Source organism: Cygnus atratus, chromosome 4 (genome assembly GCF_013377495.2).
Source record: "Cygnus atratus isolate AKBS03 ecotype Queensland, Australia chromosome 4, CAtr_DNAZoo_HiC_assembly, whole genome shotgun sequence".
Lineage (NCBI taxonomy): Eukaryota > Metazoa > Chordata > Aves > Anseriformes > Anatidae > Cygnus > Cygnus atratus.
Window position 1 is genome coordinate 52,537,463 of NC_066365.1, and position 27,462 is coordinate 52,564,924.

The 27,462-nt window shown below is 42.6% G+C and overlaps 1 protein-coding gene across 1 annotated transcript; it reads left to right on the top strand.

The window, feature by feature from the left end:
• BEND4 (BEN domain containing 4) lies at nt 1-27,462 on the top strand. The gene is made up of 5 exons (XM_035555169.1): nt 1-388; nt 7,664-8,230; nt 20,062-20,153; nt 23,840-24,080; nt 27,245-27,462. Exons 1-5 carry the CDS (start codon nt 1-3, stop codon nt 27,460-27,462), a joined length of 1,506 nt encoding a protein of 501 aa, XP_035411062.1.

A 27,462-nucleotide genomic window follows, 5' to 3' on the forward strand; every position in this document is an offset into this window, starting at 1 on the left:
ATGGAGGAGGAGGAGGAGGAGATGCGGGCGGCGGAGGAGGGGCCCAGCACCCCCAAAATCTACAAGCAGCGGGGTCCCTACAGCGTCCTCAAGACCTTCCCCGGCAAGCGGGCGGCGCTGGCCAGGCGCTACGAGAGAGCCGGCGCGATGGTGGAGGTGCCCCGGGGGCGCGCAGCGGGGCAGCCCTTCCCGCACGCCGCCGAGCCGCTGCCCTACCCGCCCTTCCCCAACGGGCCCGCACGCCCCGCCGCCGCGCACGGACACCCCCGCACGCCGGCACCGGGCTCCGCGGGCCGCTACGGCCCCTGCCCGCCGGGGGGAGCGGCGGCGGCGGCGGCGGGGCCGGCGGCGGGGGGAGCGGGGGGCGGCGGCGCGGAGCTGAGCGCAGGTACCCGCAACTCCTCGCCTCGGGCTCGGCAGGGCTTGGGGGGGCCGCGGGGGTGCCCGCCCGAGGGGGAGGAGGGATGGGAAGCCCCCCCCCACCCCCCCCAGCACTGCCGGGGGACCCCCGGCTCGAAGCGGCACGGCTCCGGCCGCACGTCGGAAGGGCAGGTCCCGAGTAAAGTTGGTGTTGAAGGGGGGGAGGCAGCCGGTTAACCCCCCCTGCCTCCGTCTGTCCGCCCTGCTGTCCGCCTGTCGGTCCCGCTGTCCCTCTGTCCGGCCGTCCCGGGCGCGCTCCTCCCGTCGGGGCCGCGGTTCGACGGGGCGAGCGGCCGCCCGGGGTGGGGGGGGGGGGGAGGGCTTGCAGCCGGGGCAGCTCCGGGTTTTTTGGGGAGGAAAGCGGCTTTTGGGGAGGGTCCGGGGGGAGAGGAGGAGGCTTTGGGGTCCCCGTGGGGAGAGGAGGAGGCTGGGGCTGGAGAGGGGAGGCAGCCGGAGAGGCGGCGGTTCAGGCGGGGAGGAAGCGGCTCGGCTGCTTCCCCGGGCACGAAGCTTGGTGAGGAGCGGGAGAGCGAAATAGAGATGTTGGATTTGGGGTGTTTTTCTTCTCTTTTTTCTTTTTTTTTTTTTTTTTTCTTCCTGGAAGGTGTAAGATAGCGAGATGCCGAGCGCGTATCTTTCTTCTGGTGATGGCTCGGAGTTAAAAACCACGTAGATCTTGATATGCAACCTAAATTTGGCATCAGGAAATGGGAAATTGCATCTTTAAGCAGAGTACAATCAAAAATGAATTACAATAAATCCTATATAATTGCATAGGTCATTCTCTTTAATGAGATTTTATTAACCTGACTGTCAAGCTTTTGAGTCAGGCAGATATTTTATCTTCTTCAACTGATAAAAGTGTCAGCTATAAACCACCATATAAATATTCATAAATCTACACATCTGTGGCAGCCTATCAGCATCATTCTTTTGGACATTAAAAGCATTCTAATTACTTTCTGTCTAGCAGAGCTGAAATGCTGCCTGTTATAGTATGTGCTTGGCAGGCATGATTGCTTTTGTTTGCCATCACAAATAGCAGCATCCTATTTTATATACTGATGGTCCAGAATATATTCAGGGTTTGACTGAACAGGATGAATATTATGAAGCACCATCTGGTTTTGATAACGTTGGGTATATTAACTCATCTGTTAATTTTTGACACATCATTGATTTATTTATTTAGAAAAATTGGAGCCTGTTTTGGTATGTTGCTGTTTGCCTTTGTAACAAATGTGATGACATTTCTTTACTAAACAGGGAGATATGCTAGTTATTAGGATATATGGCTATGTTTTAATGTGTGTTTTCGCTCACAAGCAGCCATGTACGGGATGAATTTATCGTGTCTTGTTACAAATAATTCAAGTACTTTACCAAAAAAGTTTAATTCTTGAATAGATTAGTCTGAAAATTCACTGCTCTTGACGCGCGGTCCCGGGATCCATAGCAGAAGGTCATATTTGCCTTTTTTGTTCTTGAAACCACTGCTTATTTTAAATGCCCGAATGCTGTTATTTCAGTATTTTTGTGGCCCGCAATCAAAACACCGCTGATAAATGTGACACCTACATTTCTTCACAGAAGCAGATTACGCCATGGAAGACATTCAGCTGTCTGGTAGATGATATATGAGGCCATATTCACAGCAAAGCCAGCTGGGCTTTGATGAGCAGAAGTTTGGACTTTCTCCTACCTCTGTGGACTGTGCTAACCAGGAGCTAGGGCAGGCTTCAGCGTTTGTCACTGATTTCAGTCTGTGCTGAAAAAGAACGTGGCTGTTTGTGCACTGAAGTTCTTTGCAGTCCCTGCCCCATCACCTGCACATCTGGGCTTTCCTGTAGGTCCCAACATACCCTTCTCACAGCTGAGACTTGGCTACCAAGAAAATCAGGCAAAACTGAAGAATGCAAACCAAAAACTTGCTACAGTGTGCAGAAGTGGAATTTTGTACAGGTTATTACCACCAGTTGTGCGCTGCCTGCTGTTGCTCTGCAGAAGGCAGACAGTTGCCACTGGTGGCTTGCAGGGTTTTCCCACTTGGCTCAGCCATAGCACATGGCAGAGGCTTCCTTGAATGAAGTGATAGAGGGCTGCAGATCACACTTCTATAGGGACACCTGTTTCAGTGGTTCCCCTCTTTTTGCTGGTACTTGACATGTGCAGGCCACAGCAAGCAAGCTGGCTAGCAAAGCCCCATCCCTGGGATGTCTAACTCCGGACTAGCAACTTAAACACTTGATGCAGTTGATTCTTAAACTTTAGGCATGACGTTTCTGGTACCTGGGGATTCAGAGCACCAAGTTTGCTTTTGAGAGCGGGCACTTAAAACAGCCACAAGGGGAGGAGTAGGGATGCTACAGTGTTTTGAAGCATTTCCTAATGGCTAGAGCTCATGCCAAGAATTAATGGCATCATCTTCAGTCCTCTGAGAGACTGCCCTGGCCACCAGACTCCAGAATACTGGCAGGAAGAGGGGCTGTGGGAAGGATGAAGAGCAGAGATTCTCCACCCTGCGTCATCATCAGGAAGGATCTAGCTTGAGATCCCATCTCGCAGCCTGAGAAATGTCATCTCACAGTGAGAAATGTGGAGCTGTGCCGCAAACACAACCCTTCCCTCTTCTCCAGGGAACAGTGGTTACTGTGACTGCTGTTATACAGAGTAAGCCACACGTGCACATTCAAGGCATGGGCAGATACCCATTTTCTCCTTTATTAGTCGTTTATTAGTCTGTTTTCATACCAGGAAAATAGTTCAAATAACATGTCTTTGCCTTTGGTAGCATTTACATTAAGCAGTATCACAGTCCCCGAAAGCAATTCATTTTCCTTAGGGAAAGCATGATGTAGACCTTACGCTGTGCCTTGCTTACTTGAAAGCAAAGAAAGATGAGCTGAGCTGTCTTAGAGGTGTCATTCCAGTGCTAAGATCTTGGCATGTTTAACAAGACCAATTAAGCAAGTTCTATCATGTCCAGAGAAAAATTTTTTATGTGAATAGAAAAGGTGAAGATGATCATCTTGCCCTTAACCAAGAAGTTGGAAACACTTATCTGGAGTAGATAGATCAGTTCTGAAATGGCCAAACACTTGTAATCTTCATCTGCTGGAGTGTCTTCATGCAGAACAGCCACAAAAAGCATCCCTTAGTCATGGTGTCAGATGCTCTCAATTTTGTGACTTGGGCATTTGCAGCAGTGTTTGTATCTCAGCGTGTAATGAAAAAGTTTGCGTACAAGGACAAAGCCATTTGGGGGTACAAAGATGCTACCCTGGAATCTAAAGCAATAATAATACAATAATTCAACAAATGGAGAGAGAAAAATCCAAAACACTGCAAGGTGAAGAGTGAGGTTATTGCTAAGAAACTTGGACCTTCAAATCTTAGTGAAAATCCTTAAAGGGGAGAACGTATGGTATTCAGACCCCCTCAGTAGTTACAAAGACATCTTTTTGTACCATCTGCCCGAGGTCAAAAAGGAAGCTATGGAAAAGCCAGATCCAGATCCATTGAGACCCAGCACAATGCTTTATTAGTAAAGCTCTCTAGACTTAGTATTGAAAAGATCTTCAGGTGTAGAACCTGATTTATACCCACCAGCCTTTCCAGACAGCTTTTCTGATGCATCCGTGTAATTCATCAGGTTGAGTTTCAGATGTTTGCTCTTATTAAAACCTTGGTTTTAGTCTGGCAGTTGGATAGCCAAGAAACCACCTGTTTCAGCAGCAATGAGAGGTAAAGATGAAAGCTGTATCTGGGAGCTGGTACTGATTTGCCATGTGTTGACATCTGATTGCTGGCACGCTCAAAAGAAACTGCCTGGTTCGAACTGCTTACACTTTTAGCAAGTTAATCACGATCTGTTGGCACTTGATGGGCCTAATCTGGCAAGTCCACCTTCAGGCACAATTGGGGTTAAAGTCAGTACAAGTTCTGTAAGGCTAAAGACTGTGCAGGGGCTGACACATTAGAATTACATGGTTGGTGAGCATCATAATAAGGAAGATGAATGTCACAATAAGAATTTAATAAACGGTTTACACTATTTCAGGCTGGTGCAGTCATTTCAACAGAATCTTGCTTTCCTAGAAAATATATACATTACGTTAAATCAATTAAGAATCCTAGATCAGTGATTATTCAGTAGCGTTCACATAAAAATAATTTTTTGTCATTTCTTAGCGATTAGACATTGCACACTGCTTGCATTTCTAATTACAGTCACTCCGTAAAAGCTGAAATACCGAGCTCTACGATAAATGCTAAATGGGCAGCATTTGTTTTTATTTTTTCTCCATCACAAGAAATAACCGTAGCTATCATTCTCATTCAGGGTTGTTCAGACCGTGGGTACGTGTGCTCTTACTGGTATACCAGTCACTTCGCAGTGGTACACGCTTCAGCACGGAGCCAGATGTGTCCAGAACGTGTGCCGAGAGCATCCCTCCCTGTTGCTGCCCAGTGGTACCCACAGAAAGCATCTCCGAATCCTTGTGCTAGCATTGCAGAATAACCCTGCCTAGTCACGGCTCTCCTTTTTATATCTTTGAGTATGGGTTAAAGTTAAGAAAAGAAATAGTAATTGCTGTTATTGTGTCTTTGTAGTAGATCTGATACTGAAACTGAAGATTAAATCAATGCTGTCATTTCGGTATAAAATCTCAGTTGCATTTTAAGCCATTATCACAGTGAATGTGCGTAATGCATTGAATTTTATAACAAAACTAATCATTAATTTTGTCTTTACTGATGGTAGTGTGTATTAGAGCATTCTTCAAAACTGGTATTTGAAATGTCAAGTTACTTTTTGCCATATTTTAGCAGAAACCATAATAGTAGCATAACATCTCTTAAACTAATCTAATCCCTTTTCAGTTGTTTCATTCATATTTTGTCCCCTTGCAACAAGGAGATGCAAAAAAAATGAGTAACTGTTTTCTCAACAGGGACCATAATGATTAAAATACAAACAGTAAATATGACTTCAGGTTTGGAATCAGATTATAGGATTAAAATGAATGAAAAACTGCTCTGTAGTAGGATTGCAAAGTTCCAATCGATATCATCCTCTCATATTTTTAAAGGGAAAATGTGTGAAGTAAAGACATAAGGCACAAAAAGCACAACTTGAGGGTGTCAGTGATAGTTTGGTTTCTTGGTCTCCTTTTGTTTTGTCGGTAGCTCCCAGTTGGAACAATGCAATGATGCCAGGGCTCCATGCTTTTAAAACATGTTACATCTGTTGTGCTGCTTTATATTATTTTGCACTTGAATTGTGAGGGTTAAAGACAGCCGTCCTTGGGTTAATTCAGTAAAAGGGAAGAAGTGACAATGGGTATGGAGGCTACCAAGCCCCTGCTGCTGCAGGAGCCAGGCGGTCACTGCCCGGTGCTGGCACCCACTCTGCTTTTGCAATGCAGATGGATCAGGTTAGTCAGTGTTTTTGATCACAGAGAGATGTGTCAGCGGGATCTGTCCTGCTTGGTGAGTGGAGTCCGTGTAGGAAACGAGGGTGCGGTGTGACTCGTTGGCACAGGGGGAGATTGCAGGGCTGCTTTAAATGATCTCAGGGCCCCCAGGTCTTTCTCAGGCTGATGGGCTCTCTTGGCTTGTCCCTGGCCACCTCATCACCCAGCAGTGCACCTTCCCTTCCTCTGTCCACTTCACGTCCCTCTTCTTACCTTTGAGTCCTCAGAAGACGACCTCCTCGGGTTGTCTCCTCCAGCTGCATTCAAGACGTAGAGCATTTATATGCTGCCCCAGCCCTTTCCCTCTTCATAGACAGCTGGAGAATGGTAAAAATTCAAATTAGTGTCATTTCAAATATTCTTCAGGAAGGCTGTACTAACCTCGGGATGATGTAGGTTTTCCACCAGAAAGCATATCTCCTGGATCACGGAGAAATACTGTGAGAAGTACCACCTCCTAACGGAATGAATTCTGAAAGTTTCTGTTCTTTACGCTTTATCAGTATGATGAGGCTACACTTTTCATGTCTAGTGATAAGGTTAAGTTAAAGGAAGGTTGGGGTGCTTAGTTTCGTGCATCTGTAGCAGGCTGCCTTTTCAAAAGGGAATGTGTTTTGTCACTTTCTAAAAGTCAAGCCTGTCTGAGAAGAGCTCTCCAAATTTGGCAGCGCTTAAATCTACCACTTTTTGTTTATTTATTTATTTCATGCAAAACGTTAGGCACCTAGAGGAACTCAGCTATGAGTAAACCATAAATAAGTATTTTTTAAAGTCATTATTGTTATCAGGGAACCTGACAGGTCAGACCATAAGTCAGAAGCAAACGTCTTGGTCATTTTACATGTGGTCCAAGCACTGTTATGGCAGCGTGACTCTGCATAGACAGGCACTGCAGAAGTAAACCATCCTACTATTATTGAGGTTTAGACTGTTGACACCTCCTGTCAGTCAGGGTAGGTCTGACCAGGTACGGCATGGCATGCTTATCCTGCCTCCGACACCCAGCTGCTGCCTCCAAAACCTGCTGCCCAGCCCCACAACCACACAGCATGGTGGTGGCCTGCACACAAGCTCATAGGAAGTCAGGACAAAAAGCATTGGTCCTCAGACCAGAGGAGCTTCATGCTATACAATCGATGCCTTTAAGAGGTTTTTGTGCCTATTGCTCCTGAATTGTTTCTGGACTTATTTGGAACATAAAGAAAAAGGAACAGAAACAAGGCCCATAACATTGGTGTGGGTCATGGGAAGTGGCCCAGGCCCAATGTCAAGCAAGTGCAGCAAAGATGAAAAGGAGAAAAAATGAAGCTTGGAAGCCTTGTCAGAGAGGAACAGGACATAGGAAGAAGATGTAGCACAATGTCCTGCAAATACACACAGGCAATGCCCACCAGCGGTTTGAAATGTGCTTCAAAAGAAATACTTCCTTGAACATTTACTTGTGGCAAATTGAGTAGAATTTGTATTTTTTTCCCCATTTCCCTGCCTTAATCCCTCTGAAAGAACATGGCACTAAGCGGTGACTATCATCACAATGCATTTCTGATTAACAGCAAGGGCACAAGGGCACTCTCAAAATAGAAGCAAAGTCAGGATTGTTTTAAATCACAGTGTTGCAGAAGTATTAAAGCAGAAGCCATAATTTTAATGTGTTCAGAAATAAAATGCATGCTACTGTAAATGGTTGTGTACATTCATCTAGCTGCTGCTGCCTGGCATAACCTTTTGCGTTAGGTTTCTGTGATTCATCTTTTCTTTTGTTTCAGAGAGTCGAATGATTCTGGATGCCTTTGCCCAACAATGCAGCCGGGTTCTAAGTCTTTTAAATTGTGGTGGAAAACTACTGGACAACAATCACTCTCAGTCCATGATTTCTTGTATAAAGCAGGAAAACCCAAATTATAGTGAAAGACAAGAGCAATGTCAGCTTGGGAAAATGGTCCATAGTCAGACATCAGACATTTTAGACATAGAGATGCAGTATATGCAAAAGAAACAACAAACCTCAGCCTTTCTGAGAGTTTTTACTGATTCCCTTCAGAACTATTTGCTTTCTGGGAGCTTCCCTTCTCAGAACACCTCGTCAGTAAATGATTTTAGCCATTTGGCAGATGTGGATCCACTTTCAACCTCTCCAGTGCACACTTTAGGTGGATGGACATCTCCAGCAACTTCTGAATCTCATGGTCACCCATCGTCTTCTACGCTTCCAGAGGAGGAAGAGGAGGAAGAGGAAGAAGGCTACTGCCCTCGATGTCAAGAGCTAGAACAGGAGGTAATTTCATTGCAACAAGAAAATGAGGAGCTTCGCAGAAAACTGGAGAGCATTCCAGGTAAACAATCCCCTGCCACATAATATTTCTAGTCGGTGATAAAAGTAGTTTGAGTAGTAATTTGTTTTAATTTCCAGATGTTTTTTGAGGTTGCAGTCAGTTATCAAACACTGGCATTTGTCTCCATCCAAAATTCCCATAGCTGTTCCCACTGAAAAATTATCTGCTGATACTTGTCTATGTGAACTGTGAGCTCTAGACTAATGAGCAGTGTTCAGGATGGGATGTACCTGTAATCCCAAATTCCAAACGTCAGGTGATTTGTCACAGTAATTTCAACCATATGCTTTTATACCTAATTACCTGTGTTGTTCTGTAAGTGATGTTGCAGTTTATAAAACCTAATTCCCTTTTGGGGCTCCTATTTTGGTTACTTAAAGAAACTATCCAAAGTTATGTCCATACTTTTAATGAAATGGATTTAGCTTTTATCTTGAACAGTATCTCTTAAATTGCTCTTAGCTCAGTGAGAAGCATAAATACACCTCCTCCCATTCATCTTCCAATAAAACCTGAAAACAAAACTTGGCAACAACTTCTCCATTGCAGCGATACCTAGCACTAGAGGATGGGAATTGGACAGACAAACCTTATCCAATAGAAAACCCCGCTGTGAAATGCTTTTCATGCCCCTTTTAATTTAGAATTTCTCACCGTTACAATGCACTGAGGTACTTCAAGAGTGGTATCAGATGAGAACAAAGGATCTTAAACCCATATCCTCTAAACTTTAAGCACAGGCAAAAATGCACCTCAAACAGTGATAGTAAAAGCAAATTGGAAGTTAGCAAAGAAAATTCGTATAAAACACACTTCTTTTCCAACACGTGTAAATGCTAGGGAGGTACAACTTTGCTAGCTAAACTTTGCAGTGCTGAGGGTGGATCCATGCAAAGCTGATTAAACTAATCCCTAAATGGCAGGAAGGTACAGATAATTTAGCATGGTCTGCAAGAGAGCAAATACTCCAAACCTGCTAACTATGCAGAAAGGAAGAAGGCAGAAACCAACCACTGCCCGAATATGTAAATGCAGTTTCAAAATCTGAGCAAAAAGCAAAAGAGCAAAAGGAAAGGAGCTGTAGTTTCCATTATTCTCCCGAGCTACCAGTGAAGTATTATTAATTATTTGTCTTGTCTTTTCCTTTTGTGTATTGGTCCCTTGGTGGTACAAGCAAATCCCATAACCAACACTTGTCAGGACAGAGAAAACTCAAATTTAGAATATTTCCCCATACTCCTCCCAAAATCTAGAGTCACCATAACTCATAAAATTTTAATGGCTTTAGTAGTGATTCGTACATCACATGGAAGCATTGTTTGACAAAGGGAGAACTACCAAAACTACCAAAATGAGTTGAATCCTCCTTTGTAGCTCTTTTCCCCTCTGCTCATTTCTTTAAAATTTGGGCAGTGGAAATTAGTACAGTATGTTCATATCTGCCTGATGAAAGGGGAATAGTCTCTTTGTTCCCCTGAAACAGCTCCCAGAAGGCAGCTTCTCCTTCTGTGTGCATTTCTTCCTACCCATACCTACTTTGTGTTTGGTTTTATTAATTTAGTAAGTGATCCAGGTTGCTTTGGCTGCCCTGTTTTCCTACTGTTTGCTGCTTCATCAATTTTTGTATCATCTAGAATTTTTTCGATTGTTTTTAAATTAACTTCCCGATCCTGGTTAGCAATGTTGAATGTCATTGAGGCTGCTATCAGTCCCTGTAGAGCCCTGCTACAAACACATCTATTCATGATGATTCCCCCTATGACAAATACTTGAGATGTCAGCAGCAGTTTCTTAATCAATGTGTGTCACAGTCTACTGATGTTGTATGTTGCTGCTTTTGCAGTCAGATAACACATGGTAGTAAGTTAAACATCCTTCAGGGGTCTAGGTATATTCTACCTGTTTAACCAAACTTTTTCAGTCAAACCTGTAATCTCATCAAAGAATGGCCAGCAGGTTGGTCTGACAAGATCCACTTTCCATAAGACCATTTTGACTGGCATTAATTACATTCACACTCATTAATTATTCGTCAGTTGAATCCCATTGCATTTTCCTGTTGTGCCAGGATTAATGCCAGGCTAAGCAGCTGGTTCTCCCCTGGGTCATCACAGTTATCCTTCTCACTTTAAAATAGAGGAAAGTTACATAAATGTAGGCTTTTCTCACCCCCCAGCAATAATGAAATTCCGTGTTAGTGGTGTATCAAAGGAGACAGAAAACCTTAAATGTGCAAGGACGTATGACTTCACCAGCCAACAGAAAATGATCATCAGATGCTTCTGTTGCTGTCTGGGTGACACATGCAGATAGGCCTGAGGTGTCCCAAGTGTTGGAGGAAACGTTAAGAACCACAGAAAGTCCCACCTGATTCTGGCGCAAGGTCTGGGCCTCCACTGGGTGAGTTTAATCAACTCAAGGCAAACGTCTGATTATTTTTGCCTCAGGTGCTGGTTTTGCTCCAGTGAGGTTAAGCTACCAAAGCAGCTGACAGAAATTGTCCCGTGGCTTGAAATGCCCAACTATACATAGGCAGGGGCTGTGCCCGGAGCACTTTTGCCAGTGAAGCCATCACACGCCTCAGGAGGGAGCCAGAAGGCCCTCTGCAGAGGGTTTCAGCGGTGTTTGCCACCGTCTGTCACATCAGAGGCATCTTGGAGCACCAGCTTTCTTCCCTGCTCCTTCATACATCTCATGCTGTGTGCCCAACATGCCAAGCAAGGCGACGAGCGCAGAGAAAAAACTGTGAAGGCAACTAGGTTAGCGTGGAGGCTGCCGTACCGTCCCACCAGGCCGCTGACAGAATGCTGTGTTGACTTGGTGTTGGCTTGGTGTTGACTTAGCCCTTTCAGCTGTGAGCAAACTGGGCTCCAGCTGCTCTGTCAGGCTTCTGGGGAGCCCGGGGGAGCGGTGGGAGGTACGCACAGTCCCCACAGCACAGGGGCTGAGGTTCACGCGAGCAACTCTATAAACAGAAGATAAAAGCACCAGCCCATCCCTTCTGTTCTATAACTGTCGATGAATCATTTTATCCTTTTCCTGAAATACTTCGCATTTTTTTCGTTTTTTTTTTTTTTTTCTCTTTACTTTCCATATGCAAAGAGCCTTTCAAAATCCATGAGAGTTTGTGTTCTAAAAATACCTGCCCCTGCGCATCTCTGACTGGAGCTCTGCGGAGCACTTGCATTGCTCACAAAAAGACGGCCAGGAAGGGAAGAATGTTTCCTCAGCAAATCTGAAGGCGATAACTTTTGTTTTTTTTTAACTGATATTACAGAAAGCATACATTCCTGTATCTTTTGGACACAGAAAATAAGACTTTTTCTGTTTTCAGCCGTGTGGTCCTGTTGCTGTAGGAGTCCTCCGGTACCTTAAGATTTTTTTGCCCATAGCCTAGCATCATCCATTTGGCAGATCACCACCAGAAGAAAATGATTACATGGGAGAAATATTGCTTTTTTTAATTATTTTTTTTTCTCAGAAAATACCCATTTGATTTGACTGAAACAATACCTAAATTTGTATGAAATCTTAATTGTTTCAGCTATGGAATATATAAAGAAAAACTCTTCTTTCAGTGCCTTTGTTTTGGAGTGATTTGATGTCTTGCAATTTGTGCAGTTTCCATGTTTTGTTTTGTTTTTAGGCAAAAGCATTATCTGAACATTTTCAGTTTAGAATTCAACTGAAAAAAAAGTTTTTGTGCAGTGTGTTTCCTTATTTTAGAAAACAGTTTTAGAAAGATTAGGTAATTCCAGGAGGGAGTTTGGCAAACCTGCCGTTATCTCTCTAAGGTTCTGAGACCATAAAGAACAGAGCAAATCCATCTATGTGAGGGGAAAAATGTGATGTAATCTTTTTGCTCTGTATAAAAATTACCAGGGCTGCCATCAGTTCCCAAAAGTTAAATTAAAGACTTATTTGTGAAACTGTACGTAAGACCTGGATCTAGACCGTATAATTTGAAAGAACATTATGCCATTCTTTGCTGTTGTCAGCCAGATTTTCTCACAGCTTTCAGCCTAAAAAGGAGGAAATATTTGTGGGTGGTCAAAGCAAAGGCCTGGAGTCGTGTGTGAGGGTTTGCCTCCAGTACTCTATGCTTTGCCACACAATTTCAGGCAAACCAGCCTGAAAGTAGTATAAAGATACAAGTAAGATGAAGTGATGTGTGATAAATACAGTAATTATTCTTGCCTAGTTGGCCCAGCAGCAAAAAATGTTTCAGCAAAAGGAAGAAGAACAAGGGTGAAAAAAAAAATCTCAAAAGTAGAGGTGATAACGTAAGGAGAAGATGCTGGTGGCAGCTGGAAGTAGCCAAAGCAAAGCGGGATTTGCAGGTAGAGTTAATATCAGTGTAATTGAAAAAGTCAGACAAGTTTTCCAGAACGTTTTGTGTGCCCAGGGCTTGACTTTTTTTTTTCCTGACTATGTCGAATGATCTAATAAAAGATATTACTTTTCCCTACAAATCCTGTCTCCTTTATACTTTCAGAGCATCGCATTTCCAAAGACTCTACTACAGCAACAGCACAGATAAAGCAGCCATCAAGGGTTATGACGAACGCTTTTTCATGTCTTTTTTTGTTGTCCTTTTTTCTTGATGTTCGCGTTTAACCAGTTCCTTGGTTTCCCTTGATGTTCGGGATGTTTTGGTCTGATCTCTGGCCTGTTCAGCTTCAAAGTGTGAGGTTCCCTTAGTAGGCGAGCCTCGAGTGCAGCCACCGCCGGCTTTACCAGGACTCTTCTGCAAGAGAGCCCCTTTGAATCTGCCTGCTGCAGCACAGAGCTCAACCAGCCTGAGCTCAAAAACATCTAAATGCAGCAGACCAAGGCTTTATTATGGGTTTTTGTCCCCTTCAGTGTGAGGTTTGCCCTTGTTAAAAAAAAAAAAAAAAAAAAAGAATTTGCACGGGCAGGGTTTTATCTTTTTTGCCATTTTGCAGAGAGTTGTGGTTTACCTGTCTGGGCTTTGGTTTGGGTTTTGCAGGTCGCCCTTAGTATTTTAGTGACACAGACTGCTGTCCCTGCTCATCAGGGGCTCCTTGGTTTCAGTGTTATTCATTAGTGGTATAGACGTGTAGTGTTTTTTAGGTGAGGTTTTGGTCCTGAAGACTTTACAGTTGAGACTGAGGCTTGAAGAAGAGGCAGCTTCCGCTAAGTAGAAGGAAAGGGAGGAAGCACAGGCAAAAATAAAACCCAGAGGAGGTTGGGAAGGGGCACATTCTTCTTCCTGGTAGAAATCTTTCTCCAAAAGAAAAAGAAGAGAAATAAAATGCCTTTTCAGATTCAAATTTACAGAAGTAACATGGTTTTCCACTCCACCTGGAAAGCACAACCGAGAGAGATTTTAGAAGTAACAGGATATTTGCTGTCTCTTTTTTCTCCTTTCCCTGCTTTCGGCAGCAGTGATGGGTCAGTTCAGCCAATCTTTAACGCCTTTGTGCGTGTAATATTGATTCTTCGGCTCTTGGCTTTCTGCTGGCTGCTCTCTCTAAAAATGTGTGCTGCTTTTATTTTGCCATCCAATTACAAGAATCCAAATTTGCCAGGTTTTGAGCACTGAGATCAGATACTCGTTGCTAACCCCCATCTCTCCTTGCCCCTCACTCTTTTTCCAGCTCAACGCACCCCAAAATCTCTAAGCAGCCTGTCCATGCAGCTTTCAGCTCACTATTGAAATAAATGAGTGTATGAGCTAAAGTGATACAAGCCGTGTTATACTGCACACTTGTCCAAATCTCAGGCAGGGAAGGGGCTCAGTTAATGTTATAAGAAATTCACCCTGCCAGCAGGTCCCATATCATATGTCACGTCTTTTTGACAGTCGAGCATCAATTTAGAAATGCCCTGAAATGAACTCCAAGTGAAGAAAGACTCAAGGTCAAGCGAAGGAGGACACATTGCAATGCTGAGAGAGTCTTAACGAACAGCTGCCATTCTGAGCGGGATGGATGTGCATGTGCACGCTTCCTGGCTCTCCTCCTCCCTGGCAGCTCAGAAGTAAATGGGCTTGGATGCTCGAATCCGTGTTCTGCTCTGCGAGGCACCGGGAGGATCGCTAGCTAGTGTCAGTTACAGACCACCACATCTCATTAAGCAACAGAATAACCAGATTTCTTGCTGCCTGCTTACTTGGGGGGTCAGAGCCCCAGCTGCGGTGTGTTATAGTGGAAGCCGCATTTCGGGGAGGCTAAATGAGAGCCCTCATTTTGGCAGATACCAGTACAAGTGATGGTGGCTTGGTAAGATTTATTATGAGCAGAAAGAGTGCAGCACAAAGTGATAATACAAATACCCTTTGTAAAAAGTTGGTTTCACAGAACCAAAAAGAATGATCAGAGTTGAAGGTAGAAAAGAGTGGGTGATAACTGGGAAACATTAAAAACGCTTTATGGAAGGCTCCCAAAGATTATCTAGGAGACAAAGATTCATGCTGGTTGCAGAAACAACCACCTTAGAGGGAACGCAAAGGGACAGTTAGAAACATAACAAATGGGGTAAAGGGGAAGTTGATGGTAGTGAATAAAAAGCAGAGGTTAGAAGCAGTAGAAAATTAATAATTTAAATCTGGAGCCATCTGTGAAGGAGGCATTCTTTCCCTGGGAAATTAAAAGGGAAAAAAGGGGTTCTGGTAACAGTACTGGGTGATTTTCAAGGGGAAGTGGTGGGTTTTGTTGGTAATGTGAAACTGCTCATTGAATATTTGTGAGCTCACACTAGAGTAGATGATGCAGTCGTACCACCAAACAAAAACAGTATACAGGTAGAAATATTTTTCATTTCCACCATGTCTCTGGATGTTAGCACACGTTCAGTGGCCACTTTAGGTGGGACTGCAGCCTCAGCTGCCTCCTGCAGCTCCCTCCCAGACAGCCTCAGGGACAAGGACAACTAAAGAGCTCATGAGCACCAAAGTTGCGACTGGTTTTGGAAGTGGCAAACAGATGCTGACTCCAATTCAAGCTGATATGTTTCAGTTCAGGTTGCAACAGAGAGTGGTTCATGAGCAGATTCAGGAGTCCCTCCTGAAAGCGTGATGGTTTGAAAATCATGAGATTTGGACAGTTCACCTCAGGAGCTAAAAAAATGAGAGTGGACAAAGGGGGCCCTGACTCTGATTTTGGTTGTCTTTTGGAATATTTGGGATGCTCCTGGAGACTGAAAGATAAAAATATTCTATAATTTATTTTTGCAAATGCTCTATAATATATTTTTAAAAGGATACATGAGATATCTGGGATGATCATAGGCTTGCTGGCCTGATGCTGATCCCAGGCAAAATAATTGCACAACTGATCCCTGGTTCAACTGACAGAGAATAATGGAGTTAGTACCAGTCAACATCCTGCCGAATGGTTTTGATGAGATGAAGAGTTTGGTTGATGAGGATATTGCAGGTCTACAGGGTGTTACTTAGCATTATGTAACAAGGAGTGATTTAAAAAATGCAAATGCATTTGTAACTGGGAAATTGCCATGAGGCAGATGAATTTCTAGAGCGATTCTTTGCGAAACTGTGTGTAGCCTGTGTTTTTAATAGTTTTGTCAGTGTCCTGGAAGAAAATTTACAATCATTACTCGGAGTTTGCAGACAGTACAGAGGTAACAGAGTGAGGAAGGTGATGGGTTACAGATCCACCTGAACACTGTGCATTTAGCGTAGAGCAATGTTACCAAATATTAAATATTACTACCCAATATTGAATATTGGCTTCATTTCAGCCACTGGGAAATGGACGCTGAGAAAGACTTTTGGAAGCTATGGTGGGTTCCCAGCTGGATATTGATGCGCAGGGCGGCCAAAGGGCTGGTGTGGCCTTTGGATGTACAAACCCATAGGTGGTGTAGGGATTTTGTAACCCCCCCTTTTGTATGCAGCACAGCCGGTGGCCGACACACCAGTCAACGCTTTATTAGAAATTAGGATATTCCGCAGAGAAAGCCGTGACAAGCTGTGCCAAAGGACCGCTGTTACAACATTCGGAAACAAAGTTTTCTGCCTGGAATAACAATAAGGTCTCGTAACTTTGATCAATTAACAATGAAGCCCTGCCACCTCTAAGCATGTCCTGCTTAGTCACTGCTCAGCGTCTCAGCATGGGCAGCTTTCATCGGCATACTAAATACTCCCCAGCACCTCCTTCTCACTGTTGAGCTTGCCCAAAGATCCCACTCCTTTGTCCCTCCCTGCAGGCCAGGTTGCTTTGCCACTCTCAGCATCTTTTCTGAGTTACTCTTAGAGGAAGTGAAGGCCACGGGAATTTCTTCCTAATGGGCAGGAAAATTGCTGCCTCCCCTCAGGCTTTCTACTAAATCATAGCAAGCAACTATTATTTCCACATTAGCATCTTTCGCATTGGTTACAGTAAGTAGAGAGCCCTGTTGGTAATGACACTGATAGTGGGTACATGCGTAAGCATGCAGAGAATCAGCTCTCCAGGTTACGCTCCTGTTAACTCTCTAGAGACCACATCAAAGTAAAATAAATACAAAATGAATAAGCAAGCAGGTTTAAATGATTATTCATACAGTTGGGAGCCACAGGCTCTTACAAAGTTGCATTTGCTGTGGGGTTTGCAGGAAAAAGTTGTTATCTCTGGCAAAGAGAATATTTGTAGAGCCCTAAGAAGGACGCAGAAGTGAAACTGAATCTTTGACTCTTGGGTCTTGCACTGCCCTCTTTGGGGCTTCCTTTTGGGGCCAGTTAATAAGGCAAGCCAAGAACCCTGGCTTTGCAAGTAGCATCTGGTGTTTGAAAGGCTGGGGTTGTTTGTACCAAGAGCAAACAGTGTGACATGTGATGGCGTTACAAGTCAAAAGTGCTCAAAGGACTCCAGCCATCAGAATGATAACAAAATCATACGGTTTTGTGCTTGAAATGTTACTGCTTTTGTGAAGATAAGAGTATTTATAAGCTTCAGTCAGCTCTTAGCGCCTTCGCATTTCTCACCAGCAATGAGAAAGCATTGTATCAGCAGAGTATGGTTAAAGGAGAGCTGCATTTCTTGGGCCAGGGACACAATGGGTTGAATACTTCCCTGTGTACTTTCCCTTCTCACTTGTGCCCCATTCATTCGGAAGAACAAGTGTAAATCTATCTTTGAATAGTCTGCAATGAAATTACTTTTTGTGAGTAAAATGATACCCTGCTGTGAGATCAGTTCCTAAAAATTAGAAATTTTTGACACATTATTCAGGTAATAGGACCGAGTATGGCTGACAGCCATCAGGTTATCAACAGGCACTCTTGCTAATAGAGGCAGCCAGAAAGGTAAGTGCAAACTTCACAGGCTGTTTTGAACCCAGCTTCGTGGGGACCTGAAGCTCCCAGGGATGCTTTGGCAACTGTATGTGCAAAATGAACATGCTAAACAAAAAGGGACACACTTAGGGCAGCAATTTCCAACAGCAGGAACAGGATTCTTCTCAAGTGTCTCAAGTTTCCCGAGTATCACTCAGGTCTCCTCCAAGTCCAAGCATCTTTTCTTTCAGGCAGTAATGCAATCACCCATCCTGGCCCTTTCCATCCTTACTGTCACCTCCCAGAAAATCCCAGGATCTCACGGGAGATGCCTGCGGTAACTTCCACCCAAACAGGAGTTTTTGCTCACCCTGCCACATGGATTCTGAAGTTGCCCAGGACAAATCTTTGAGATCCTTCTGCTTCTTCCCTGGACACTCACTTAATCACAAAGTAACGTGGACATTCCCAGGTTAATCTTAATTTTGGGCACATCATACAGCAAACACATACAGAAGGGTTTATTTTGAGTAGGGCACAATTTCCTTTTGCACTTATATACAGGCTACTAGGACATCTCCGACTTCATGCTAAGAATTCAGATCACTGAAAGGAACTTTCTCCTGTTCACCAGCTTATGATGTCCTCAGTCAGCATTTTATTTTCTGTAGGGTTTCAGCACTGGTTTATTTAGCTCTTCAGGCAAGTCACCTGGTATAGGACTGCAGGGACTTGGTTTTGCTGAACAAAATGTAAGCAAAAAGGTCTCCAAACACTGTCTCATCCTTCTGCCTATCCACAGGGGCAAAAGAAGAATTTTTTCTTCTTCCTCCGTAACCTTCTATATAAAATGGGGAAAAAGAAGCCAAACACTTTCTTGCCACGCCCTCTGAAGAATATTTAGCATACTAAAACTAGCTGTGGTTAACATGTTTTCCTCCTATATTCTACTCAAGGACTTGTACTGATTTTTTTGATTGCTGCTATATGCTAAATATACAGCTCTCATTATAAGACGGATGCAGAACAGGTTGGTGAGACTGTTAAGCTTGACTGCCCTTCTGACTTTTTCAAAATTGAAATATTTTCTGAAGCCATCTGATGACACTTAAAGTCTTTTTTTCCCTAAAAAAAAAAAAAAAAAAAGCTCTACACTCTCCTGCTCATATACTTCAGCATAGCATCTACACCAGTGGTCTAGCAATAAGCAGTGAAGTCACCAGAGATACTAAATAGGTACAAGTCTCCTGAAGTGCTAACTTTTGTCCAACGCATAAGTTCATAACCTCACATGGCAAAGTGTGATACATCAAATGAAACAGGAGTAAGTACATTGATTGCTCGTCTTTACAGATACCTCAGCACATGATGAAAAAACGTAGGAATTTGTTACCTGTGTGAGGCACTCTGCATAGGTTCTGTATGCAGACTGTTGAACATAACACTGCTTTGTCCATGTTCAAAGCAGAGAAGGTGCCTAGGCAGAGACATAGTTACTGTCCAGTTGAGTGCCCAGGGAATAGTGCAAAATACTGGGGGAAGACCACTGTAAAGCCTGCCTTAATACATTTTCAGTGATTCAAGTGCTTGCTTTTAGATTGCCAGCTTAAGACAAAGCCCCAAATGCCAGATTTTACAGGTTTAGAGACCAAAAACCAAGGAATAAATAGAAAAAGAAGGAACACTAGGTTTTTCTTCTGGATATTTATTTGAAGCTAACATTATCTCTGAATACTGTACTGAAACAAAACACACAAAATGTGTCTGAGAAGGTACCTTAAAAATGATGCTTATTTAGTCTTGGAAAAGTCAGTCTTAATATTGGGTTAATATCTGTTTAATTCTCCTACTGTGTTTCAGGCTCAGGAGAAAAGCACTGTATCTCAAAAATACTCCGGAGTTAATCAGGGATGTGGCAGCATCTGTTTAAGAGAGACCCGTAATTGAATCATCCCTAATTAACCTATCACCTCAGCAGAAGGCAATGAGATATTGGTGCCACTGCTGAAATGGATGAGAGCAATGGGGATGGAAAGGGGGAAGGATGAAGGAAAGAGAAAGAAAGCAATTTGCCTAACACCTAGTTTTATAACAAATTTGGGAGGAGGGTGGGAAAAGAAATTAAAGTATATGAATCATTAAATCTGTTCAGTATAGTTAATCAGAGTGTAGTTTCTAAAATATATGAGCATATTTACATGTTAATCAGCGCGTGATTTAGGTCCAAGGAATGTTTTCTCCTTTGTATGGTTTGGCCTGTTTACAGTATTTACAGATTTTTTGTTATTATCATTACTGCTGACCTAATTTATATTTGTAATAATTATAATTTCAAACCAGAGAAAGCCTTTGAAAACTAGTGGGCAGAAAATAAAAGCAATGTCAGAAATCTCAGTGTAGGAAATGCGGCATCTGTTGTGTATTTATTGAATGAAATGACAGCACAAATCAAAATGAGGTGTATTTCCTATTTGAAATAAATCTCGCAGAAGTACACAGATCCTGAAGAACACTGCTTGATTTAATATTGTTGTTCTATTTTGTGCTAGCTAGCTAATATACAGTAATTGCAATTTGTTTCATGCAGTGCCCTGCCAGACTGTTTTAGATTATTTGAAGACTGTACTTCAGCATCACAACCAACTTCTGGTACCGCAGCCAGCAGACCATCCGACTGAGGTAGTATACAGCGAAGACAAGCTACATATCCTTGTGTTTGAAAATTCATTGAAAACCTGTAGGCAAATAAGTCAGGAGGTGCTGGAAGAATACATGTAGTAGTAAAATATGTAAAATCTTTTATTAAACTGTCAGTCTTAGCTACAGTAATCCCCAAAACGGAAAAGCGTCATCACCAGTGTAATATAGGATGACTTAGTGAGCAGTGCATAACTCCCTTCATCTGCATCTACCACACTTGCCTGGATAATTTTTCTCTTCCCTTGCCTCAGGAGCATCACTGGTGGATCATAGGTGGACTTCAGGCTAGGGCTGGGCTGGTGAAAAACGTAGCTGGAAATGTGGAGCCCAGTGAAGCCTCCCCTTCGCCCAGCCAAGTGGGATGGTTCAGGGTGGCTGCGCGCAGGGCGTTCATCCTATGGGGCCAAGGAACTGCCAGACGTGGGAGAGGGACGAACTGGAGAGTATGAGGTTGAAGGCTGGGCTTGGACAGCACGGGGAGGGGAGAAATGCTTTGTAAAGAAAAAAAAGTGGCGCTTCCTACACCTTCCCACAAAGCCTCCTGTTGTCAAATGCATCCCTGAGCTCTGACATGCACATTATTTCCTTTGTTTTGCCACCACAACCATTATAAGACTTCAGAAAGTCTTTGGAGCACCCTTTCTTTTCAGAAAGGATCCCAAGCAATATGTTGTGTGTTGGCTATTTTGTGCTTAATGTGGATATTAGGAATTTTGTAATTATGTTCCTTTTGAAAGTGCTTCAGTGAAAAAGCAAGCAATTCAAGTCCTCCCCTTCTCTAGAAAATAGACGTATAGACGTAGGTATCAGCTCTAGCATAACTCACATTAATTTTCCTCCAATATGTTTCTATCTAGGCATGTAAAAATGCCTCAGATGAAGTGGTTTTGTTGAGACTTTTCTAGTTTAGACCATCTATATTTCAGGATCTCGTTATGCATGCTTTCATATATATAGTCTGTACTTGTCAGTACCCAATATTCACGCTAACAAAATCATATGAGGGAAGACAGAGGTCCAGTCTGACCTCCTATTGCTCCTCATAAAAATTATGTCGTGCAAGCCTCACGTAGCCCAATAGCCCGTAGTGAAGATGCATTGCAGCGGTTCAGGCTTCGCATCAGTTTGCTTCTCCATTCAGTTTTACCCCATGCAAATTGATGTATATAATGTTTATATATCATTAGCTGTTATCACTCAAATGTATTCCAATATTTCATGTTCCTTTTTTAATGCTCTTCTGCTTAACTAAAATTTTCCAGCATTGTAAAAGAAGTAAGGCTGCTTTGTAATGCCCCACATGGAATGGCTTGTCATGATGTGACAGAATTTTTTATTCAATTAAACACATAGATGCTAATCTTTTATTCATAAGCTTAATCATGTACAAATACAAGCATGAACGCATTTGTACTGTGGCTCTTCCTCCAGGATCTGCTTATTTCATTTCGGGAAGGTTTTCTGTTTGTTTTAGTGTAATGACTGCTGGACGCACCAAACTGCATCATATATTTACCAAGGATCTTTTGCCCAGAAGTGCTTTACTTTCGCACAAAGTAATGAAAGTGTATCCGTAGCAGGAGCACAGTAATTGTTTAACAGAGTATCATAACACTATATCAAGCCTTTAGAGAAGAATGAGGAAGAATAATCCTAAATTTCAATGGGAATAAGAGAGAAGTATAATAAAATTTGGGCTGAGGAAATTAGGCAAAATTTATTACCTTCTCCACAGTTAATAGTAATGTGAGCTCTCATGAAATTTAGATGTCAAGCCTTTCTGCACTAAGCTTAAAAGACTGTATTTCCATCAGTGCAATGCATTTAAACGGTAGCTTTTAGGATAACATGCTGCTTAGCAAAGCCACAGATGAGCATCCATCCCTAACACACGTGAGCAAGCCTAGAGTCCTGCACCGTGCGATGACTTGCGTTGCACTGCTTCTGCCTCTCAGGCTCAACAGAGTTAGCTGCAGCTCGTACTTCCCACCAGTACCAGTAAGAAAGGTCCTTGGTTGGAAAATAATTAGATTCATATAAAAGGGATGTTGAGCAAGCTGCTAAATATATATATACATATATATATCAACACGGGGATCAAGTGGGCCTGTGTATTACATCTGTGATGGAAAAAGCCAAGGAAATATTAGTGTCTGCTCCCACTGGGTTGAGGTCTTTGGCCATCAGACTGACAAAGCCCTTCTCCCCCTTTATATTGTGGCTTCCATTGCTGAGTTCTGGATTTGTTTGTTGCTGCCTTTGCAGCAATTTGCACCAATCCCGTTGGGTTTGAACCAAGGCGAACAAGCAGCACCCCATCATGTAGGTTCAGCTCCCAGCAATGCTCCCCTATGCTGGGAGATGCCAATGTCCCGATTCATACAAACAGACTCCCCCTCATTACGGTCTTCACTAAATTCAACCTTCTGCATATTCATCAAATTTGCAAAAGAAAATAGAAGCAAATACCTGAGGAAAACCTTCAAAGATGCTCCCAAGCTGCCTCCCAGCATGCTTTTATAAACATATGAAAGGAGGCGAGGGCAGTCCTTAAAATAGTTTTCAGATATGAGAGATGCGAAAGCAAGGAGGATAACTTTGCAACAGTTGGCCACAAGCGCAGCAAGCAGGTGATTGCCTGTGTTGAACCTCAGACACGTTTTCCTCATTTGTTGTGAACCCCTACCCGAGCTGAGTGCTATATGAAGCTTGCACTAATTGGGCCTCCAGATTTACATGCTTTGATAAACAGGTGTAGCTGTACAAGTGAATGAGTGTCTAGGAGCCTGTGGTTTGGGGTTGGGTTATTTGTATACTTTATTTACTTGTAAACAAGTAAATTAACAGTATTTGCAATAGAAGATGGTATTAACAATACCGTCTTTTATTAATCAACTAATCCCAAACTATTTTATAGACAGCAAGGACTGAAGTAATACAGTTTAGGTACAATTGAATGAGAGGGCTTATAAATGTGTGTGGATTACAGGAATCCCCGTAATTAGTCCTGCAGCATTCATTTAACATTGGAATATTGAAGCACACAAATTACAAAGGTTAAAAGCAAAATTTCTTTCCAGCTGACATGGTGGCATTTCCGTAAAGCTGTAATTTGAGTTAATATGGCATTCATTAATAGTAATGAAGCTTTTAGTTTTCATAGTTGCTTTATTTATTTTCTTTATATTTTTCACAGTAACATAACTGCTGTCAGATTTCAGGTGTGCGCTACAGAAGTAATAAATTTATTATAAAAATAGACCAAAAGAGCCACCTCTGAAGTAAGCTGTCAGCTGGTATGAAGTGATCCATTTGATCATGCTCTTCAAAGACCCTTTTTATGCATTTTAACAGATTAAGAAGAAAGGTTATATTTGAATAGTATATCCAGTCACTAGTTCTTAACGCTTTTTAACCTACTTGTTAAAGTGCAGATTATCAATGGCCATCTCTCAAAATGTGTGCCTTGCACCTCACCAAGTTGTAGTTGTAGAAAATTGAAATGTAATTTTAAAAGTACTTAGAAAAGGCAATTCTGTGTTCATTTCGGTGTGTGTTTCACTGTCAGCATCTCACCTAGTTAAAAAGCATATTTATTTATTGCAAATGACATCTTTACCTGTTTGCCTTATAAAATAAGCAATGGAAATATTTCACTTTTCCAGGGGAGCAAGCAGTTGCTGAACAACTATCCTGTCTACATCACTAGTAAACAGTGGGATGAGGCTGTAAACTCTTCAAAGAAAGACGGACGGCGACTCCTTCGATATCTCATCAGATTTGTTTTCACAACCGATGAGCTTAAGTACTCATGCGGCCTTGGGAAAAGGAAAAGGTCAGTGCAGTCAGGAGAGACAGGTCCTGAAAGACGTCCTCTGGATCCCGTAAAAGTAACATGTCTCAGAGGTACTGCATCCTTTCGCTCAGTGTCCACCATATGTGATCTCATTTCACCACATTGGCTCTGGCTCAGTAGAAGCGTTTGGCTGACAGTTGCAGACCTAGAAGGGGTTTCAGAGACAGGTGGCAAGCAGCCAGAAACCCTCCACATTTTTTTTAATACATACATTCGTATATGTATGTATTATATATATGTATATAGATATTTGAATGGAAAAAAAAGAGGGCTGCTTATTTAGGAGAGGAGGCAAATACAAGGTGCATGACACCAAGGTACTTGAAAGGAAAATCAGACAATCCTGGTTACCCTCTTTTATAGTAAAACAACAGGGCATTCTTTGACACTGATATGCAGCAAAATTAACCAGACGAATATTTTTTAGCCAAACATGTAGCTAGTGCTCAAGGCCACAGTGCATCATTGAAATCAAAACCTTACCAAGATTCAGAATAGGTTTGGACTTCTTATAGGGTCAGGAACATCTAAAGGTTAGTTAAATACAAAGTGTACACAAATGCATTGTCAAGGATTTAACTCTTCTTTGGAATACTGATGCAACATCAACTGCAAAAGTTAGGGAACCGCTTTCCTCATGTTTGGCCTCAGCAGGAGGGGGAGTTTTGCAAGTATTTCACAATGTCAAAGAGTGAGGATGTTGGACAATACACAGAAGGGACCTAGGTTGGGAAGAATTTTCTGCAGTGGCAGTTCATACTTTGGTTTTCTAAAATTTTAGGACCTGTTACTTTATAATGAAACATACAAAATAGGACTTTCAAAGCCCAGTTAAAACATTTTTGTAGTATCAGTGTCTGCGTTTCATAAATGCAGCTGCTTATCATTTCTGTAGTTAATTTATAGTGGTCTATGAGCACATACATAAAATTTAGATTGGACTGACTTCAATAATGTTTTCCTAATCAATGCAGTGTAAATTGCTAAATTTTCAGCAGCCAGCAATAATATTTTTAGTCACCTAACAGGAATCCAAAGTGGTTATACATAAGATGGAGCCTCTTCCCATTTGAGTTAGAAAAAAATTCAGCGAGGCCAAGCAGATCATACATTTAGTTGTAGCACATTGATGTAGCCAGGTAATGAACTCAGTTTTTACATACAGACAAATTAGGTGAAGGTGCTCTTCTTATACTACACCTGTTATAGGATGCTCTGCCAGACCTTTTACTCCATCAGAGCTCAATAGAAGGGCAAGTCCATTGCACAGCGTGCTGCACAGAGGTCTGGAGCCAGATTCAGGGTCCCAGAAGTTCTCCTGGAAATGGAAGGCCTAAGGGCTGAGTACTATTTACTAAATGGCTTTACTTTTCATCTAATGATTTGGGCATAAACAGAGAGTTAATAGAGAGTTAATACCCTTTTCTTCCTCTTTCGTCCCCCATTCGTCCCACTAAGACTAACAGTAATTTCACCCATAGATGAACTTATGCATATGACTACTTGCCTTTTGGGGGCACTAGACAGACTGAAGGTGTGGAGCGTTCTTTGGGAGAAAGGACAATAGCCTTAATTTACAGACGCTTGAACAGGAAGCCAAAACGCTCAGTATAGTTAAGAAAGCCACAGAGACAGCTGTCCCTTTGGACTCTTGTGTGCGGGTGGGAACACTGGGAAGATTACAGCTTTCTACAGTGCCAAGAGTTAGCCACTGACACCTACACATTTGCAAGCCCAGGTAATGCAATTAATTCCCAGCATGTCCAGTGGTGCCTTCACACCACAGCAGGATGAACAAACTGCTCTTTTCTCTGCAGAGTAGATTAAACATCTATAAACACTTACAATGCATTCCTACAATTGACCGATGTCTGGAACTAGCTTTAAAACAGCCTGACATGCATAAATTATCAGATTACTCCTTTACATAGTGACCATTTCTTTGAGAAAAATGCCAGTCTGAAGCCTCATGTGAACATAACTAGGAATTACTGTTGCTTATGTGGATTTTAAGGGAAATGAATTTAAAACCAAGATAGCTATCACTTTTGCAAACACACTGCTGGAAGAGCTGTGCAAAAATCACATCCTAATTGTCCAACAGATGAGATACCTTGCAGGCACAGTAACTCATGTAAAAGCACAGCTTTCCCCGGTCTCAAGATGATGTAACAGTAATGAAGTTACCTTGTGCCACTTACTGTGCCGTTGGCTTGTCAACAGGAGAAAATGGAATTTAAAAATATCCTGGGAGACACAATACAGCATGAGGGAATAACTAATGTTACACAACAAATAAGAAGCTGTGTTTCCATATAAGATACCGTGTATCCAATATATCTAATAAGGTACCCTCACATTTAAAACTGTATTTGGATGTTTCAAGTCCAAATGCACCTATTATGAGATCCGCCTAGCAGTTACAACTCCACAACTGGTAAGGTGCCTTCTGCAAGTGTAGCCATTGCATGTCAAAGAATCTGAACAGAAATTTTAAAAGCTAATCATCACATACAAATAGCTGTTTGTAACAGCAGCTACTTAAATAGCCAAATTACTTGCAGTACGATTCACTTTCTCACACACTGAAAACTATTGCATGGCTCCCCAAATTAGCCCTCTCATCTCACTTACCTATTTCTAAGGCCGGTTTAATCTCTGAAAAAATAAGTGTTAGATTCCAAGAGATGAAGGGAGCAGGACTTAAAATGAAAGATACTCCAATCAGAAAGCACTGAACTGAAGTCACGGGAGTGACGTTTTCGAGCAGGTCGTGGGCTGCTGCAACCTGCAGATGTTCAAGCAGTCAGCAGAGGGAGATGATGAAGGTCCGTGAAATTAACCACATTAAGGCGCACACACACACACAACAGACTTCAAGTGAAATACATCCCAGTTCGTTTTAACTTTTGCATGTATTGCAGATGCTGAATCATAAGCGTTACTTAGAAGTAATTCTTTTTCTTTCTGCAAGAAGGGGCATTCTCTGCAGGTCCCTCAGGTGTAGGAGCAGACTGCATGTGGAGAAGCACACTTGTGCAGAAGTACGATAGGGCCAACTGGCATTATCATGGCATTTCCCATAAGGCTTTACCTCCGTTTCAGTAGAACAATGGTGCCCCGTTTCTTATTTCCCATGAGCTTTTGATGTCTGGGCAATACCAGGTGCTGCCAAGACAAGCTGTTTTCTGTATCCTTGCCTGTTTTCTTGCAGAGTTCATTAGAATGCATTGTACTTCCAACCCTGACTGGTGGATGCCATCCGAAGAGCAAATAAACAAGGTCTTCAGCGACGCAGTAGGACACGCTCGGCAAGGGCGTGCGGTGGGGACTTTCCTTCACAATGGGAACTCATACTATGAAGGGACTGACCATCCAGGATCACAGGACGAAGTTTTCAATAGAGGTATGCAAGACGGATCTGGCGATTGA

Coding starts and splice junctions, on each gene's coding strand:
- BEND4 (XM_035555169.1), top strand. CDS start 1: ATGGAGGAGGAGGAGGAGGAGATGCGGGCGGCGGAGGAGGGGCCCAGC. Junction 8,231..20,061: donor AAAACTGGAGAGCATTCCAG/GTAAACAATCCC, acceptor TGTTTCATGCAG/TGCCCTGCCAGACTGTTTTA. Junction 20,154..23,839: donor CAGCAGACCATCCGACTGAG/GTAGTATACAGC, acceptor TCACTTTTCCAG/GGGAGCAAGCAGTTGCTGAA.